We start from the raw sequence: 15873 nt of genomic DNA, 5'->3' as shown, positions 1-15873 counted from the left end.
AAAAATAATGACACTTGAGCAGCAACGGACCTTCTTAGTATTCAACTCCTGTGGATTTACTGTGTTTTGGGTGGTTTTTTCCCTCCTCTTAACTGCGTACATCCACGTATTTCAAAGAAAAGCCGAATAGAGGTTGCTTTATTAAAAATCCACGCAGCTAATTAATTGTACGTGGGCAGGGGAGAGCCGCTGGCGTGTAACTTGTTCGCTCGGGGTGTGTTTGCTTTTGGAAAAGAGGATATTTTAAAAGGCATCGTGGGGGGAAATATTTGGATTCATGTCGGGGAAGAAGCACAGCTCTGTGTTTCAGTCTTCTTGGTTTTTTTTAATAATCAGTAATAAAAAGATGCAGGCGCTTTTAGGCATTTTAACAGGTGGACTTCCCAGCCTTAGGGATTTATTTTGGTTGGGGCTTTATCCCTTCTCCAGCCGATGAGATCTTTTTGCCCTGATGGATTTGACTTGAGATCTTTTTTCCCTTTGTGTTTCCAAGTATTGCACGGGAGTATCTCCATGAAACGCCGTGTGTGTGTCCTGCATGCCAAGTTCAAGGCAGGTGACTGCTTGGGTGTAATGTCACACTTGGGAACGGGGGGACACACACGCGAGTATCAAGACTTGTTGGCTGAAGAGCGATGTCTTTGCAGGCGCTCGGCAAAATCACATTCGATGCGAAGAAATTTAAAGATGGAAATAAACTGTCTTGGTAGGAGTAGTAAATAATGACTGCTGTAGTGTCGTAGCGGGGTCTGGAGCATCGCACATACTCCCTGTTAAAAACTAGAGGAGCAGTGACCCATCAGACTTGTCTGAAACGTATTGGAGGTCTGTATGCATTAGCAAGCCTATCGAGGGGTTTAATTTCTATGGAGAACAGGTTTGGTTGGTGGGGTTTTGGTATCGAACATGCTCCCGACTCGGAGGCAGAGTTAGTGCAGGAGTGGGCTGGAGCTTGGGGGGCTGAAAGTGAAACGTGGAAAAGCAAAACTGAAATTGAAGACTCGGTTTTATTTCTGTCCTAATGGAGCCGTAAAAAGAATATGTGTGCTATCAGAAATAGATTACTATTTTGCAAATTCTCAGTTGCCACTCGTTACGGGTTTAGATATGCCTCAGTGTGTAAGAGGTCTATTTAACCTTGTTTTAATAGGTAAATTCAGTTATGATGGTACATTGTTAGCAAATCTTAATTTATCTGGGGTCTCTTTTTGGACATGGAAAGTCAAATAGAAAGCTATACTAAAAACACATCCTAGAGAGAAAATAATGTCTTTGTACTTGGAGAATGGAAGAGATAAAAATCACATTTTGCATGTGAGTCTGCACTCACATACTCTTTTTCTATCACAGTTGATTAGAAAGATAATTATGTATAAATAGTTGTCTCTTGTAATTGGCCTTTGCCTCTTGCTGGAGTCATTCCGTTATGTCACAGTTTAGTGTTTACTGTTGTGAAATTGATATGGATTTCGCAGCGCCTGGACTGTGACATCCGAGGCAGAAGAAGGAAACCAAAGTGAAAAGGGTATGCTGTGTCGATTCGTTGGTAACACACCATCTGTTAATGATGTGTGCCTGGAGAGTGCTTATTCTGTCCCAAAAAAAACTTCAGAGCACCTTATTGAGATGATCAATAATGACCAGATCGAGAGGAAATCCATTCCTGCACTGAAAAGCAGCCGCCTCTGGGGTGAAATGTGGTGACTTTAAGGCAGCAGCTGTAGATCAGAAGAATATTGTGACCAGCTGGATGTACAGAGGGAAGTGCTAGAGAAGAAACCACGTGTAATCTATATATCTAAGGACCGTGAGTCTGTAAGTCATTTAATTCCTAGTTTCCACGTACTCACTTCTAGCAGATCTTGGACGCCCTTGAGAGGATGAAGATGCAGAGTGTGGTGGGTTGACCTTGGCTGGCCACCAGGTGCCCACCAGGCCGCTCCATCACTCCCCCTCCTCAACAGGACAGCTAATGACCATGGAAGGCAGTCGGCATAAATCCCATAGTTTTAACCTTATGAAAGGAGCCTTTACTTCCTTGACATCGTATCTCAAACTTCACCTTTACCCGTTTCACTCACTGGGCGTGCTCGATAGGCAGAGGAACCCTTTGCGTAGCACCTTGTCGCTGACCTCTCCAACTCCCTGTTATGTTCTTTTTCCCCTCATTTTCTTTCCAGGCCCTTTTCTTTCTTTTGCATCGCTGTGTTGGGCTCGATTCTAGTTTACTTATTGGTTGTTCCTCCTCTTGTGCCCTCAAGACAGTCGTGCTGTACAAATAAACAGCATGTAACAAAAAAGTTTGGCTTCTAGGAGACCTTTCCGATCCTGTAGGTGTTTTTCAGAGGTGCAGGTGTGTTGCTCGTGGGAGGAGGAGCTGCTTATGCCGCCTTCGGTTTCTGTTGTGCCTTTTAAGTGAATCCCCCAAAGTGCTCTTCCATGAGTTAATCTCTACCTCATTTTTTGTGAAGCAGGTAAACAGAAAAAACAGTTTACGAAGTGAGTAGCTGAGATCGTTGGGAACTGGGAGGGTGTTAAAGGCGTTAGGTGGGGAGGTGGCTGTTTCAAGACACTTAATATATTGTTCAGTCTTGAGCGATGCGCTGAAGGACAAAGTGTGTGCCAGTAGCAGAGTCGGAAATAGCATCCAGGAGAGCTGCCTTTAAACATGTTTTTTTTTTCTTGGACTTACTATTCTCTCTGTACACACGTAAACAAAGCTCTGGTTTTACTGAACACCTGCCTGGGATTACAGCAGAGACCTTCACAGCAAAATGTTCTTTTATTTGAAATAGAAACTCAGTGTTGAATTTTTTTTTTTATCCTGTAACATCTCTGAATATGAGATGCTAATGTTTATTCTTAGGGTCATCACAGACATTCGTTTCTATAGGTGAGTATCTTAAGGTGTCCCTGATCCTCCTTTCTCCAGAATTCAGAGGCCAGTGACACCAAGATGAGTCAGTATAGCTGAACATTGCAGCCCTAATGTATGTTGCTGATTTTCTGATTGAGGTGAAGTTTGAAAGTTTCGCTTGGTCTCTGGGAAGGTAAAGTTTACATTATAAATCTGCTTTCCATCTGTAAAGCAAGAAGCCAGATAATTGGCATCTGGTGGGATAATTTGCTGTGAAAATGAACACAGTAATTTAGGGCAGGCGTAGCTATTCCCTAAAATCTGTGAAATATTTGAGCTGAGTCTCTCCAGTGTGAGCAAAGTTTTTTTTAGGAGGTGCTGATACAGAGCACATTTTCTGTGGTTAATTTGATGTACATGAAATAAACTGCAGATATATTGATAAATTATGTAGTAAAACTGTAGCAATGTGTTCAGTGTTCATTTTTTCCAGATCACTTGAGTTCTAATTTTTTTTATCGTTTTTCATTCCAGATTACCATCATGAGATATATAAGATCTCTGACTACAGCAATGATGTTAATGGGGAGACCAAAGAAACACAACCAGTTTTTTTAGGTATGTGCTTGTGTTGATTAATTTCCGAGCAACATAGCGTGGCCATTTGCAATTAGGGAGGAAAAAAATCTCTGTGCAAGCACAGGAAGCGCCTGCCATTGTTTAATATGACGTTCTTTTCAAGACCCTTTTATTCCATGAATTGCCAATATATCCTTTATTAACACTGCTAAAAGTTGTAATTTCAGACATAAATGTTTATTAGTGTCTACACACAGTGCTAATTATCACTCACTCAGAGAGCCAGATGCTGACTCTGCAGTTTTGCAGCTCTGTGCTCACCCCATTTACATTGCATATTCGCTGGCATGCTTCACTGGCAATAGTTTGTGTAATTGGGGTATTACATCTTTGACATCTGGATAACAGAAATTCAATTTCCAGGAAGCTGCTATTTGTTTGGTTTTGCTTCTGCCTTGGGTGGGATAGAGGATTAATGTGCTGTCTTAATGTAATGTCCTTTCACCTCTGTAGCCTGCCTGCTAATCCTGCCATGGCAAAATTAAATTAAATCAACAGTTAAAAATGTGTAAAGAAAACAGAGAAGTAATATAGAGTCTGCAGCATGATATATACTACAGCATGATAGGACTGGTTATCAGCGAACCTTTATCTTTCTGTCTGTGCTTTTTGTCTCGTATAACTCCTCAGCTGCAGAGTGCTTCTTCCTTTCCTGCTTCCTCCTGTCGTATCTAGGACCTCACCTGGGTACTGCACCTCTTGGCAAAAATTTGGCAGGCCAAATGCAGAGGAGTAAGGGCCAGATTTTTGAGCTACAGTAATGACTCTTGCTGTATAAAGCAAGCTCTTGGACACCTTGCTCAGGCTTTGGAGAAAGCAGGTGCCTCTGCAGTGAGAAATTTGGAGGTGTCTGCCTCTTCTTAACTGCACCAGGAGCCTAAACATTTTTGTAGGGTGATTTAAGGTTTCTGTAGTCTGTGTGTGTTGCCCCCTGGAGCCAGCAAGAAGCATTGGTCCCGAGTGTGTGAATCGGCACCTGAAGTCAATCTGTACACAAAATGCCTTCGTCTCCTTAGTTCACAGTGCCATTCCTCTTCTAGAGGTCAGCAGCAAATGGGAGAGAAAAGGAGGACCTCTCGGGCAGTGTGGAATCTTCTGATGGTTGGAATATTTACACGGGGGTGAGAGCTGTGTTAAATTCCCTTCTCAGCTTCTCACCCTGAGGATTTTGAGCAAATATTTCTTCCGTACACCCATTTCCAGGGAGACGCGAAGGTGGCTGCTGTGCTTTGTGTTTGGATTTTGTGTTCTGTAAGCACTTTTGGTGAATTCTGATAAACCTGATGGAGTGAGCTCCACCAGAGGTTTACTTTGAATGCTTTCTCTTCCAATCCTAAATCATGATAAAGCTTTGGCAGGAGGTAGGCATCTAGTCGCTTAAGCCAGGATGCTTCTAAGAACGTGCAGGAGTCTGCTTTGACATCTGTGCCGTGAGTCAGACCAATTGATTTGATTGTAGTTTGGCTGTGTTGTCTTTGGGTTTGTTTTGAGAGGCTTTTTGAGTATGCCCAGCTTTTCATTGTGACTGAATGTGCTCTGGCATTTAAGTGCCTAAAGTTCACCTCTTTCAAGAGCTGGTGAGAATTTAATCTTTAAGAATGTGAGCCCTATCAAGGATCTTCCTTATCAGGTACTGAAGCACAGAGTGGCAGTCCTGGGAGCCCACCTTCAGATGCTATGAAAAGAAAAAGGTGCTATTTCCTGGTGATGTCCTGAGTGTCCAACTTTCAGATTTCCTCAGAGTGTGTTGGTTTTGACAAGAGTGAATGACGTATATGACCATGCAAGATTTGTAGACTAGGCTTTTTTTTTCCCTTGGGGGTTGGGTTCAATTCAGGAAGTTACTCAGAGCTCACATAACCTTCTCCACTTTATTTTCAATAGGTTACTTTGGTGTCCACTTCTATCCAGATTCCTAGTGACAAAGGCACTGATCTGAGATGCAGGGAAAGCAGTGGCAGGGACTGAACTCAACTGAAAGCACTTGAAATCTGAGCTCCCACCTTTTGGCAGGGATCTGGGACGAGTGGCATTTGGCATTCCAGCTTTCCTTTAAAAAATTTCACATTGCTTGGAGTAATTTTTCATTGTGCTTCAGGGATGGTGGGATCACACCACTTTCCCCAGCTCGGTGTCCTGTCCACTCATAAGGAGTCTCAGGGTATAATTGCTGCTTCACTTGATTTCACTGTTTTATGCCAAAATTCATCCCAGAAGGGTGTTCACTCCAACTTGTTGGTTTAGAGTTATGTTTGTTCTCCAGTTCAGGTGTTTCAAATGATCCATGGGACCAGCGGTTGAAACCTCAATGTGATGCAGCCTTTAGTATGTGAATGGATGCTAAGATATATCATTGAAACTGTTACCTTTAGAAAAGGTGAAATGTTAATGCCATTTTATGAACAAGTGACGCTTTGTCTGGAATAGCGTGTGTTTTGGTTGCACATTTGGGAACGATGAACTCAAACTGAAGAGATGCACTGTCGAGAAGAGGCAAGCTTCTAGGGTAAATGAGTAAATCAGAAGAATAGTTTGTTTAACAAGCAGATGAATTAAGGATCAAATGTCTGGAAAGACCTGTTGAACCTAGATGGTCTTTTTTGCATCAGCACAGACGGGCAAAACGTGGCTTTGTGTAAATGCAGGCTGCAAATTGGAGGAAGCTTCAGCACAATTAGAGGAACATGGTACTGGACGTGACCTCTGATGGTTGCGATGGTATAAAGCCCAACTGCTTTTTGAATGGATCTTGGTAAGCTTAGGAAAGTTGCTTATGTGATGCAGTGGGGGAGTTTGCAAAATTTGGGGGGGAAAATATCGCTACTGAATTTTGCAGGTAAGGACTGGCATCTCTTTTGCTTTGAAGGAAAGGGCTTAGTTATCTGATCCCAGGAGAGACTGCTCGACCTGAAAAGGAGGAGGCAGCCCAAAGTGAAGTGCTTAAACCTTGAATATGGACAAGATTTAAGACAGACGTGACTTCAGCTTTTACCAGTTATCAGCATAGACCTTCTGTCACAGGGCTTCTAGCCCAGACTTGGACAAGCCCATGAGGGGACTGTACAAACGTATCTTGTGGACAACGCTGGTTAAACCTAGCTTGTCTATAAAAAATATCTTTTGTATACACCACATTGGTTTTTTTCAGTCTTAATATTTTATTATCATCACAAAAAAGCAGAAATATAATATACCTCCAGACTGCGTGTTTTTACAATGCTTTCAACTTGAAATTCAGGCTCTATGTTCGAAAGGTTAATGTAGAAAACTAATTATATTATCCTGGTAACCAAATGTGTGATGAGACATTTGTCTGTGTAATTAACAGTGAAGAACTTTTATAGTTTCATAAAATCGAATGCTACGCACAGTGTGCTTGGAGCATTTGTTTTGAAGAGATGTCCAAAACAGAGATGTTTATGACTGATATAAAGTGGAACTGAAATGTACTGTAATGCAGGTGTCTGTGCATTTTACAGCATTTCGCATTGTTGAAATGGAAGGCAGCAGATTAATAACTTCACTATGTCAAGGTAAAAATAAATAACGTGTTCTTGGAGCAGGGGAGCGATGCATAAGTTACTCACTAATTTCAAGAATTTATTCTGTCCCAGAAATAATATCCTTTGCAATTTATTCACAGAGGAAAAGTTGACTTAACACAAGTCTGTGAAGTTACTTGTTACTTTTAATAGAATTAGATTGATTGTTGGAATAGTAGTTTCTATTATTTAGACTGCATAAAAGTTTATTTTATATATCTGTGTTCCCCAACAATCTGACTTCGTAAAGCATTTCCCTTTGGGGCTGAAGCGTGATCCTGACCTGGGATATTTCCAAGAACGGGGGGAAGTTGCTACATTTCTATTATTTTTTTTAATAATATGACCCCATTAATATATACATTTATTGAACAGTTGCTCACTTGTCCTTTCCTGAGTGATTTAGCTGTTGCAGTGTGGCATGAAAGTGTGTAACTTACGCTTCTGTACCTGCTCCTGTTGGGTGTTTTGAAACTCTTTCGCCAAGCTCTTCAAAAGAGTTATTTTGTGGTGGTTGTGGCTGGGCTGCCGAGGCTGATCCAGCTTCCAGAGGAATAACCCCCCAAATCCTGAATGGTCCCAGGGACTGATGCTGGTTTTGATTCTGCAAATTGCTTTGCTTACGTTAGTGTTTGTGATGCTTACTAACTTTCTGTGTCTCATCATAGGCAGGGGTGTCAATCAACCCATGTACTTCCATGCTTGGTTTGGGAGTAGGGTGTCTAATTTGAGGGCGTTCCAGTTTTCCTGCAGGTATAATCTTAGTGCTTTGTGTGGTGACATGAAGATAGGTAAGTGCTTTTAAATGACGTTTTAGAGCACTGCTAAGATGCCTCAACTAAGACAGCTTAAATGTCCCTGTATGTTAGCTTAGGGTAGTCAAAGTCCCTGGCTCATAACTCATGTTGCGTGCATGACCCTCTGACATTGTTCGTGACCACTGCTCTCCCTGCTGTCTTGGGGTTTAGGTTTTTAATTTGCAAAGCGTGTTGTTGCCTGTGTTACTTGTTCAATATAGGTTCTTATATGCCAGCAAAGACTGGGGATCACTTACTTGAGAAATGCATGCTTACCCCATCAATTTAGCTACACAGGTGCCTGATTCAAATTATCCACAGAGCAGTCACAAGAACTTTCCATGTGATTTAGGAAACCTTTGATCCGATAAGGAGTCATGCAGATGGCTCCTCTGTTTTCCCCATGCTGACCTTCACAATTTTCTATTTCGGGACCATTTGCGGTACAAGATGACAGTGGCAAAAATATCTTGAGTTTTGAAAGTGACAGTTTGGTGTGGGTATAGTTTTTGCTGAGAAGGGATGCTTACCTCCCTTCTAGGATAACTGTCCTTTAAGGAAATACTTGAATACCGTGTAACATTCAAAAAGGTGTTTTGGTGAGTTCACCCTGGCTGTGCACTGGAAACATGTGCCACGCATGTTTGTGCCTCCCAATTCCTTGAGCTGCTCTGAATTCACCCTTGCAAAATCTTCAAACACGGCAGCCAAGTTTTGCTGGCCCTCTTCCAGGAAGGGCAGCATTCAAGTGGTGTCTAATAAACTGGCATTTAATATGTTTGATTATATAACCTGTTGCAATTATTTATTATTATTGAGCTTTCAGGCCGTATGCATCGACTTCCACTTTTTCTCACCTCTGAAGACTTGTTTCCTTACAAACCAGGCTAATGTTTCAGCTCACATGTGCTTGTCTAGCTGTCTATCGCTGCCATTCCTACCCTCTCGAAAGCTTCTGAACTCAGCAACCAATTTCAGCCTAGTTTGACACAAAGGTGGAAATCTGTGAGATACAAAATATCTTCAGCAGGCAGCCTGATGGAGGAAAAAGCCCGATTTATATAGCCAAGAAAGGAAAGGTTTCTGTAGGAGTTTAATCTGCCAAAACACAACACAACTAAAATTAGACACTAATTCATAGAAAATCAAACTGTATTAAAGAAGTCAACTACTCATGAATATTTCCCAAAGCATACGAGAAACATAAATGTTAAAAATAAAGAAATGAATTGCAAAATACTCAGCCAAGAGAACATTGTGGTTATTTGTTTGTATAAGTTGAAGGAAGAAAACATCAAATACAGACGATTGTCCAACATTTATTCACTCATTTATACACTTTAAAAAACATACATTAATTACAGATGTGGTTACCACTTCTCTAAATCTGGAATAAAATTAATATCTTAACATACAGGTTTGGTTGCATATCATTTTATCATTCTTTATAGCACTGTGATAGTGTTTGACAAATTATTCAGAAGAGTGTAATAACTTGTTTGTAGGCAGTGTGCTATATTTATGTTAAGTTTAATAAGCATAATAGTGAAAAGATGGTCAGGCATATGGGGCAAAGAATGGAATTAATGAATTATCAGTAATGTTTTGTTAACTGGAGTTGTTTACAGGTCTGTTGCTTCAGACAGATGCCCACTTAGCATGTGGATGCTGCTTCATCCTAGGACAGTTCTGGTTTACATTTGTGCATTTGTAAGTTTTAACAGTTTTACAAGTTTCAAAGCAGGAAGTTTTTATAGTGTGCACACTCTCAGTAAGGAAAGAGGTTGAAATGAATTTGCGGGAAATTACTTTTTATGAATATTTGATGTAGTATTTATGAAAGGGCTTTGTTTTGCCTTTTTTTGTTTGATAAGATTACAGTCAGGCCATGTGGAAAAAATAGGTTTTATGTAAGGGGCCATCATAGAAACAACTATAATAGTAATTTTAAAAAATTGTTAGTAAGTTTTTGTTATGACTATTATCATCTTTCCGTGTAAGTTCCTAAACAGCACTGTAATTTGCCATGCTTATCTATTTTGAGTAGTGTTTTGTAAGCATTTTAGTGTTTTGCAAGTAAATTAATTGGTTTCAGATAAAACCAAAGGGATTACATGAGGAATCCAAATGGCAAAACCTGTAGCCATTTGTAGGTTGGGGGCATCCCCATCTCCTCAGGAGAGGTGGGGACTGCTGGTATGTGTACAGGGTAGGGAGAGGCTGAGATATGCACTGCTCCTCTCAGGCCTCAACATCTATCTCAGGAGGCTTTTCACAGACAGGTATTGCAGATTTTTGTGTAATAAACTTTTTTTTTTTGGTGCTTGATTATCCCATTCAGCATTTAAAAAGAAAGGCTGTCTCTTTCATAGGACATAGTAGCTTGAGCTGTTTGGTTTTCTGTCTGTGCCCCATCTTCCTTTTTTTTTTTTTTTTTCTTCATTTTTAAATTACGTGGTTATTATCTGTGAAAATCATCAGCAGTGGAATAGCCAATAACAAAACACTATCATTGGCTCTAGAGCTAATAGCCAAATGAGGTAACCAGGGAGCAAGAAGTTAAATCTCTTACTGTTCCTGCGCCTGCCTGCAGATTCAGATGGTGTAACATCAGCTACTCTCTGCTTGTGTCGGGAAGGATGCTGCTGTCACTGGCCAGTTACAAATTAAAAGCTGTAAAAAGTCGTAATTGGGAGAGAGGGATGTAAACTTGCACTGAAGACTAAGTAAAGCTTATAGCCTGTATGTTTTTAATGCCGTTTCTTACAAAACAGAAGACATTTGAAAACAAAACAAAACAAAAAAACCCCAAACAAAAAACCACCACCAACAAAAAAAACAAATAACCCCCCCCCAAACCCCAAAAAAATCCCCCAACAAACAAGTTCACAAAGGGAGAATCTCCCACTTTTAAATACGGAGCTACCTAAACGCAAAGACATCCCTTATGTAGGATGCAAGTTCAGGGTTTGCTGTAACATAAATATAGGGTTTTTTTCTGTTTGGAAGTAAGTATGCTCATGTCACTGTATAGGAAGGCCTCTATATGAAGAAACAAGGGACCAGAATCAAGGCTGAATAAGCTCAATTAACGTTAATATTTTATGTAGTTGGGTAAGGGAAATTTAATCTTTCCAACAATATGTCACCTGACAAGCATGTAGTCACTAAACCCAACAGGAGGAGGTGGGTGGGAAGCTTTTTTTTGATATTCAGATACATTTTGCTATTGAATACAAATCCAAATCGCCAACATAAAACTCTGAGAGCCCGGTGTACTGCTAAACGGTACGACGGTAAGGGATTGTTTCATGCTCCGGTGTCGTGGGAGCCTTTGGAGCTTGGATATGGGCAGATACAGCCACGTACAGGAGAAAGGCAGTCTTCAGTGTACGGGTCTGAGTATCTCGATAATTGGAGCCCAGTGGTACTCTGCGGCCTCTCGAGGTTGGGAACTGCAAACAGTCAACCCCTGGTTGGGTTGGGGCCAAAAAGTCCTTTTAAAGGATTTGGTGCTGTGATTTGTTAATTAAATCACACCCACACGCATAAATCCGCAGGCGAACCAACAAAATAAATACAAAGCAAAACTTCCTTGCAAAGGGCTTTTCTCGCCGCGTTAGCTGGAGTGGAAACGGTGCTAGAGTATTGCTGTATGGGGTTGACAAATATTTTTCTAAGTTTGGACTAGGAGCTTTCTTGCAAACCGCCCACTCTCCTCGCTGGATCGGGGTGGGCTGGAGCCAGCTGGCGCCGGCCCAGGGAACCGGTGCACCAGGTCAAGCGGGAGATGCTCTGATTCAGCAGAGGCTGGAGCAGATCGTACAGCTCGTCTCCCCTTCTGCTTATTCACCTCCTGGAGCAAAAACTCCCTCTTTCGGGTACTGCGTGTCCCTGGCTGCGCCGGGCTTGCAGCGTGTCCCAGCCACGTTGAGCTTGGCCCGTGTTGGGGAGGGGGTTGCTGCTTTCTTAGCTCTCTGGTTGAGCCAGCTATCTAAGCATGCGCCTAAGTTTAGGCGACTGAATACTGCTGTTGAGTTGATAAAATTGTTCACATGCCCGGCACTAGCACACTTTCCAATACCTTGTTGAACCAGAGACGATGCACATTGCATCTTGGTTTTTGGACCGTTGTTTTTTTTCTTCTGAAGTTTCCTTCACTTTGGCACTATCACTTTGCCAAAAACAGGTTTATTTTGGGTTTATTGTTTGGTTTATTATTCAATTATAAATTGAATAGAGGATACCAAGTATTACTGTATTAGGTATACTATAAAGGAAGGTTGATTCATCAATTTCTTGATCTTCGTTACTCCATTTGCTTAGGATGTTTGATTTTTCTATTACTTCTTATTTCAGAAGAGGCTATGAACACTTCCTTATTACTAGTGAAATGTAATGTATGCTTTAACGAGCAAAATAGCTACTATCTGCCCAAAACACATATATTCATTGTGCAATCAGCAGTTTTATACGTAAATTTAATACTTAAATGGTGCCAGGAGTATTAAAGTATGTAATTGTTATTATTTAAATGCCTTGAATTTATTTGGAACAGTCACATTTTTCTTGTATATATTTTCATTTTGTTTTCATAATCTACATTTTTAAGACATCCAGCAGTGACACGATATACGGTTACACACATATCAGCTGCTTTTTAATTTATTCCAGTATAATCCAGTATTATTAAATTCTGTGGTCTAAGGAACTGATCCTGTTCATTAAAATCAATAGATGCAGTGTTGCTCTGTGTGTGTGTGGTGTGGTGCTTTTTGTGGTTTATTTTTTGTTTGTAGGCTCTATCCTTCAGCATATAGCAAACTGATGTATAAAGGGTCTGATCCTTTAGGCTTTACTTGGGGAAAATATCCACTGATGTCAATGCCTAAATAGGATCAGTCTCTTTAAAGGATAGTTTATTTGAAACTGCTGTAGCTATTATTATTTCCTCCTGGAGAAAAATAATCTTACTCATCAAAGCTTTAGAAACGACATCAAGAAAGCCTTTTCATGAGAGATGTCAACCATCGCTGTGTTAAAGCGTAGCCCAGCACATACCAGCGACTGCTCAACCATCTCTTTTCTTTCTTGTCTTTATTTATTTATTTTTGTATTCCAACTCTTATTGGCATCTAAAATCACTAATCTCTACCCATTACCGTTTTTGCTAATTTACAGTGATAACTGTGGCTCTGTTTTCATTAGGAGATGAAAGCCGGGAAATTAAAAAACAAATTACAGGGATGAGAAGATTACTGAATGACAGCACTGGAAGAATCTATCAACGAGTTGGCAAAGAAGGAGAAAAACTGAAGGAGGAGCCTCAAGATTTAGACTTAACCTGGGCCCAGCGCCTGAATGCCCCTGCAGAGTCCCAAACGAGCCTTCATCCTTCACAGAGCGGTGCATGGAATGAATTATCACCCCAAGCCAGCCAAGCCAGCCATTTTTCAGGGCAATACGGAACTCGATCCAAAACGTTCCAAAATCAAACGCGAACCGTGGCATCCAATGGTATGATTTGCATTAGAGATACTGAGAATAGTACTTTTTATTTTTCTCTCCTTGTACTGTACTAAATTTCAGCCTTTGTTGTGATGATTTATTGTACCGCTGCACTGAAATCAGTTATAGTTAAGAGTCTACAAAATGAGCACATAGTTATCACTTTGAAAAGGTGCAGAAGTGGGCATGGTGCATTCTGCTACCATCTGTCTTAGCTTTTCAGATGGATTCCTGGTGATAGGACAGACTTACTCAGTGCTGTTACAGGCTTAATTTCTATACAGTACTTATTAAAACAGCTTTTGCCATTGTTATTAAATTCATAGCTAATTAAATGTCAACCTCTACCACTCCTCTTTGCAATGAGTAATGTAGCACTGTTGTGACACCACTTGCGGAGCAGGATTCTACTGACTTTCATAAGGGGATGGCATCAGCCTTACAACTGGCTGCTGAACTTCAGGTACAAAATCCCAACACAGCCTTAGGCTTTTATTCCGATGGGACCATCGGAGAAAAGAGATGATGGAGTCTACCTATGAACAGCATGTACTAGACCGTGGTCCATCTTGTACTGGCAGAGCATTCTGCCCTAAAGTAGATGGCAGTGTGCCCTTAAAATGCTTTTCTCTTGTTTTAAGTCCCAGAGAATGGAGGTTTTATTGCCAGATTCCTGAAGGTCATCTTTAATGATCTAAATTCAATTTAGAAAGTTTTTCTCCTGACATTCAACCCTAAATTTTGGGGGGCAGGGGAGGTGTATATTAAAGGGGTACCTCAGTTCTAAATTCTGGAAAATAAAAAATGTGAGACCGCATCTGAAAACATTATCAATTTCCAGTTGATTCTAAAGGTATTCATACTTCCTAATAGGAGCATCTGCTGTGTATCCTTCCCTAAAAGCATACAAGTTCTCATTGCTTGTAACAGTTAAAAGAGAAATACTATTACTATTCTCAGTACTGTCCTTTAGGAAGTACTGTCACTGCACTAGAAAACAGTGGTTTCACCAGATTGACTGTTTCTCAGTAAAGACAATGATTCACACAGAGGTACCGGTTGACCTGGAGAAAGGTGTTGCAGTAAGTCATGCTAGTTTTATTTATTTTATAATACAAAAAAACAGTTGTGGTTTTTTTAAAGGTGCAGATCCAGTGGGCAGGGGAAAACACTTGATGGGATTTAGCATCCGAGTCTAAAACCGTGCTCTCAAAATCCAACCATAACAACCTTCTAAATGTGGAAGGACCCAAAATTCATCACGCATTTCCCTCTTTGCCCGGAGAGTCCCTGGGCACAGGGACGGTTCTCTGCATGCACAGAAGTGCCCAAGCCTGCACAGCTTAGGTGCCTAGTTCCCGGATCCAGAAAGTAGGCGGAGCAGCACCTCTATCCCCTCAGGGGCCTGAGTCAGCATGTGAGCTGAAACGTGTTGACAGGATTTGGCCCCATATGCAAGAAAATGTCAGCGTTTTAATTTTTCATGCGAGGAGGAAGGGTTCAGCTGATTTATCATCTCCTACAGGTTAGAACAGTCTGTGAGACAGTAGAAGGGTTGGGATGAGCGACCTCTGGGCTGGTCAGAAGGAATGTCCGAGCTCCCAGCTCTTCGGGGAGTGCACCAGGAGGCACCTTCCACCCCTCCCTCTGCAGCTGTCCTGCTGCAGAAAGGAATGCAGTCATTTAGGTTATTACGTAAAGATGGGTGTGGGCCCTCTCCTCTGGCCACCTTTGAAAAGATGACATGCGTAGCTCTTTGAGAGCAAGATTTTAGGTGTCTACCTCCAGTGGGGTGTTGTGATCCTGCCGGGCAGTTTTGCTGCTTTGGCTCTGAAGCCCGGTCTCTAGGAAAGGAAAACTTTTGATGCATTTTTGGGCTGTGAGCAAGCTCTGAAACTGCTCCTCACCCAGCATGCAGATCTTCTGGGCGGCTGTCCTAACGTGCCCAGTTCCCTCCATCCCTTGCATTGGGAGCCTGAGTATCTAACTCAGTAACTTAGATGTTATTCGGAGGATGGACAAAGTCCTTAAAAGCTGGGCGTAGAAATGCAATCAAATATCAAAAGAGATACTACTTGGTACTTACCGTGGTGTTTAAATTCATCTGAGCAAAACTGTTCAGGTAGGACATAAGCTTATTACCTGGGGCTACCAGGCCTAGGTCATTACTGGGGAGATGTCCAGCATCTATAGCAGGCGGTCTGAGTCCAGAAACTCTTTCTGTTCCATTGGATAGGTTTTGTATAGGAAGCGAAAATATATGTTGTAGGCTGTGTGAATTACTCAAATTTGAACGTAATAGGGATCCAAGTCCATCTAACTAGCGTAGTTATCTACTCGCACGGTAAAGGTGGTTCAAGGAAAAGCTGGAATGGATGTTTAATAGGTGCTGGGATAGAAGGCAGTCGTGAAAAAGGTATTTGCAAAAATAGATGAAGAGAGAAAAGGAGGAATGAGGGGAGCCTAGGCATTGCTGCAACAGAGAGAAGAGTAGGAACATACTTGAAAAGCAAAGTGATTTATTCCAAAC

At 41.3% G+C, this 15873-nt stretch overlaps 1 protein-coding gene across 1 annotated transcript in view; it reads left to right on the top strand.

Moving 5' to 3' along the window:
• Window positions 1–635: 635 nt before the first annotated feature.
• The window catches only part of BEND7 (BEN domain containing 7), a 44069-nt gene continuing 28831 nt past the window's right edge, over window positions 636–15873 (top strand). The window contains exons 1-4 of the mRNA XM_009584285.1: window positions 636–706; window positions 1476–1690; window positions 3392–3475; window positions 13044–13352. Of these exons, the coding sequence (XP_009582580.1) occupies window positions 636–706; window positions 1476–1690; window positions 3392–3475; window positions 13044–13352 (679 nt within the window). The remainder of the gene's footprint in view (window positions 707–1475; window positions 1691–3391; window positions 3476–13043; window positions 13353–15873) is intronic.

Source organism: Fulmarus glacialis, unplaced genomic scaffold (genome assembly GCF_000690835.1).
Source record: "Fulmarus glacialis isolate BGI_N327 unplaced genomic scaffold, ASM69083v1 scaffold23518, whole genome shotgun sequence".
Classification (NCBI taxonomy): Eukaryota; Metazoa; Chordata; class Aves; order Procellariiformes; family Procellariidae; genus Fulmarus; species Fulmarus glacialis.
This window is presented reverse-complemented; position numbering and strand designations above follow the sequence as displayed.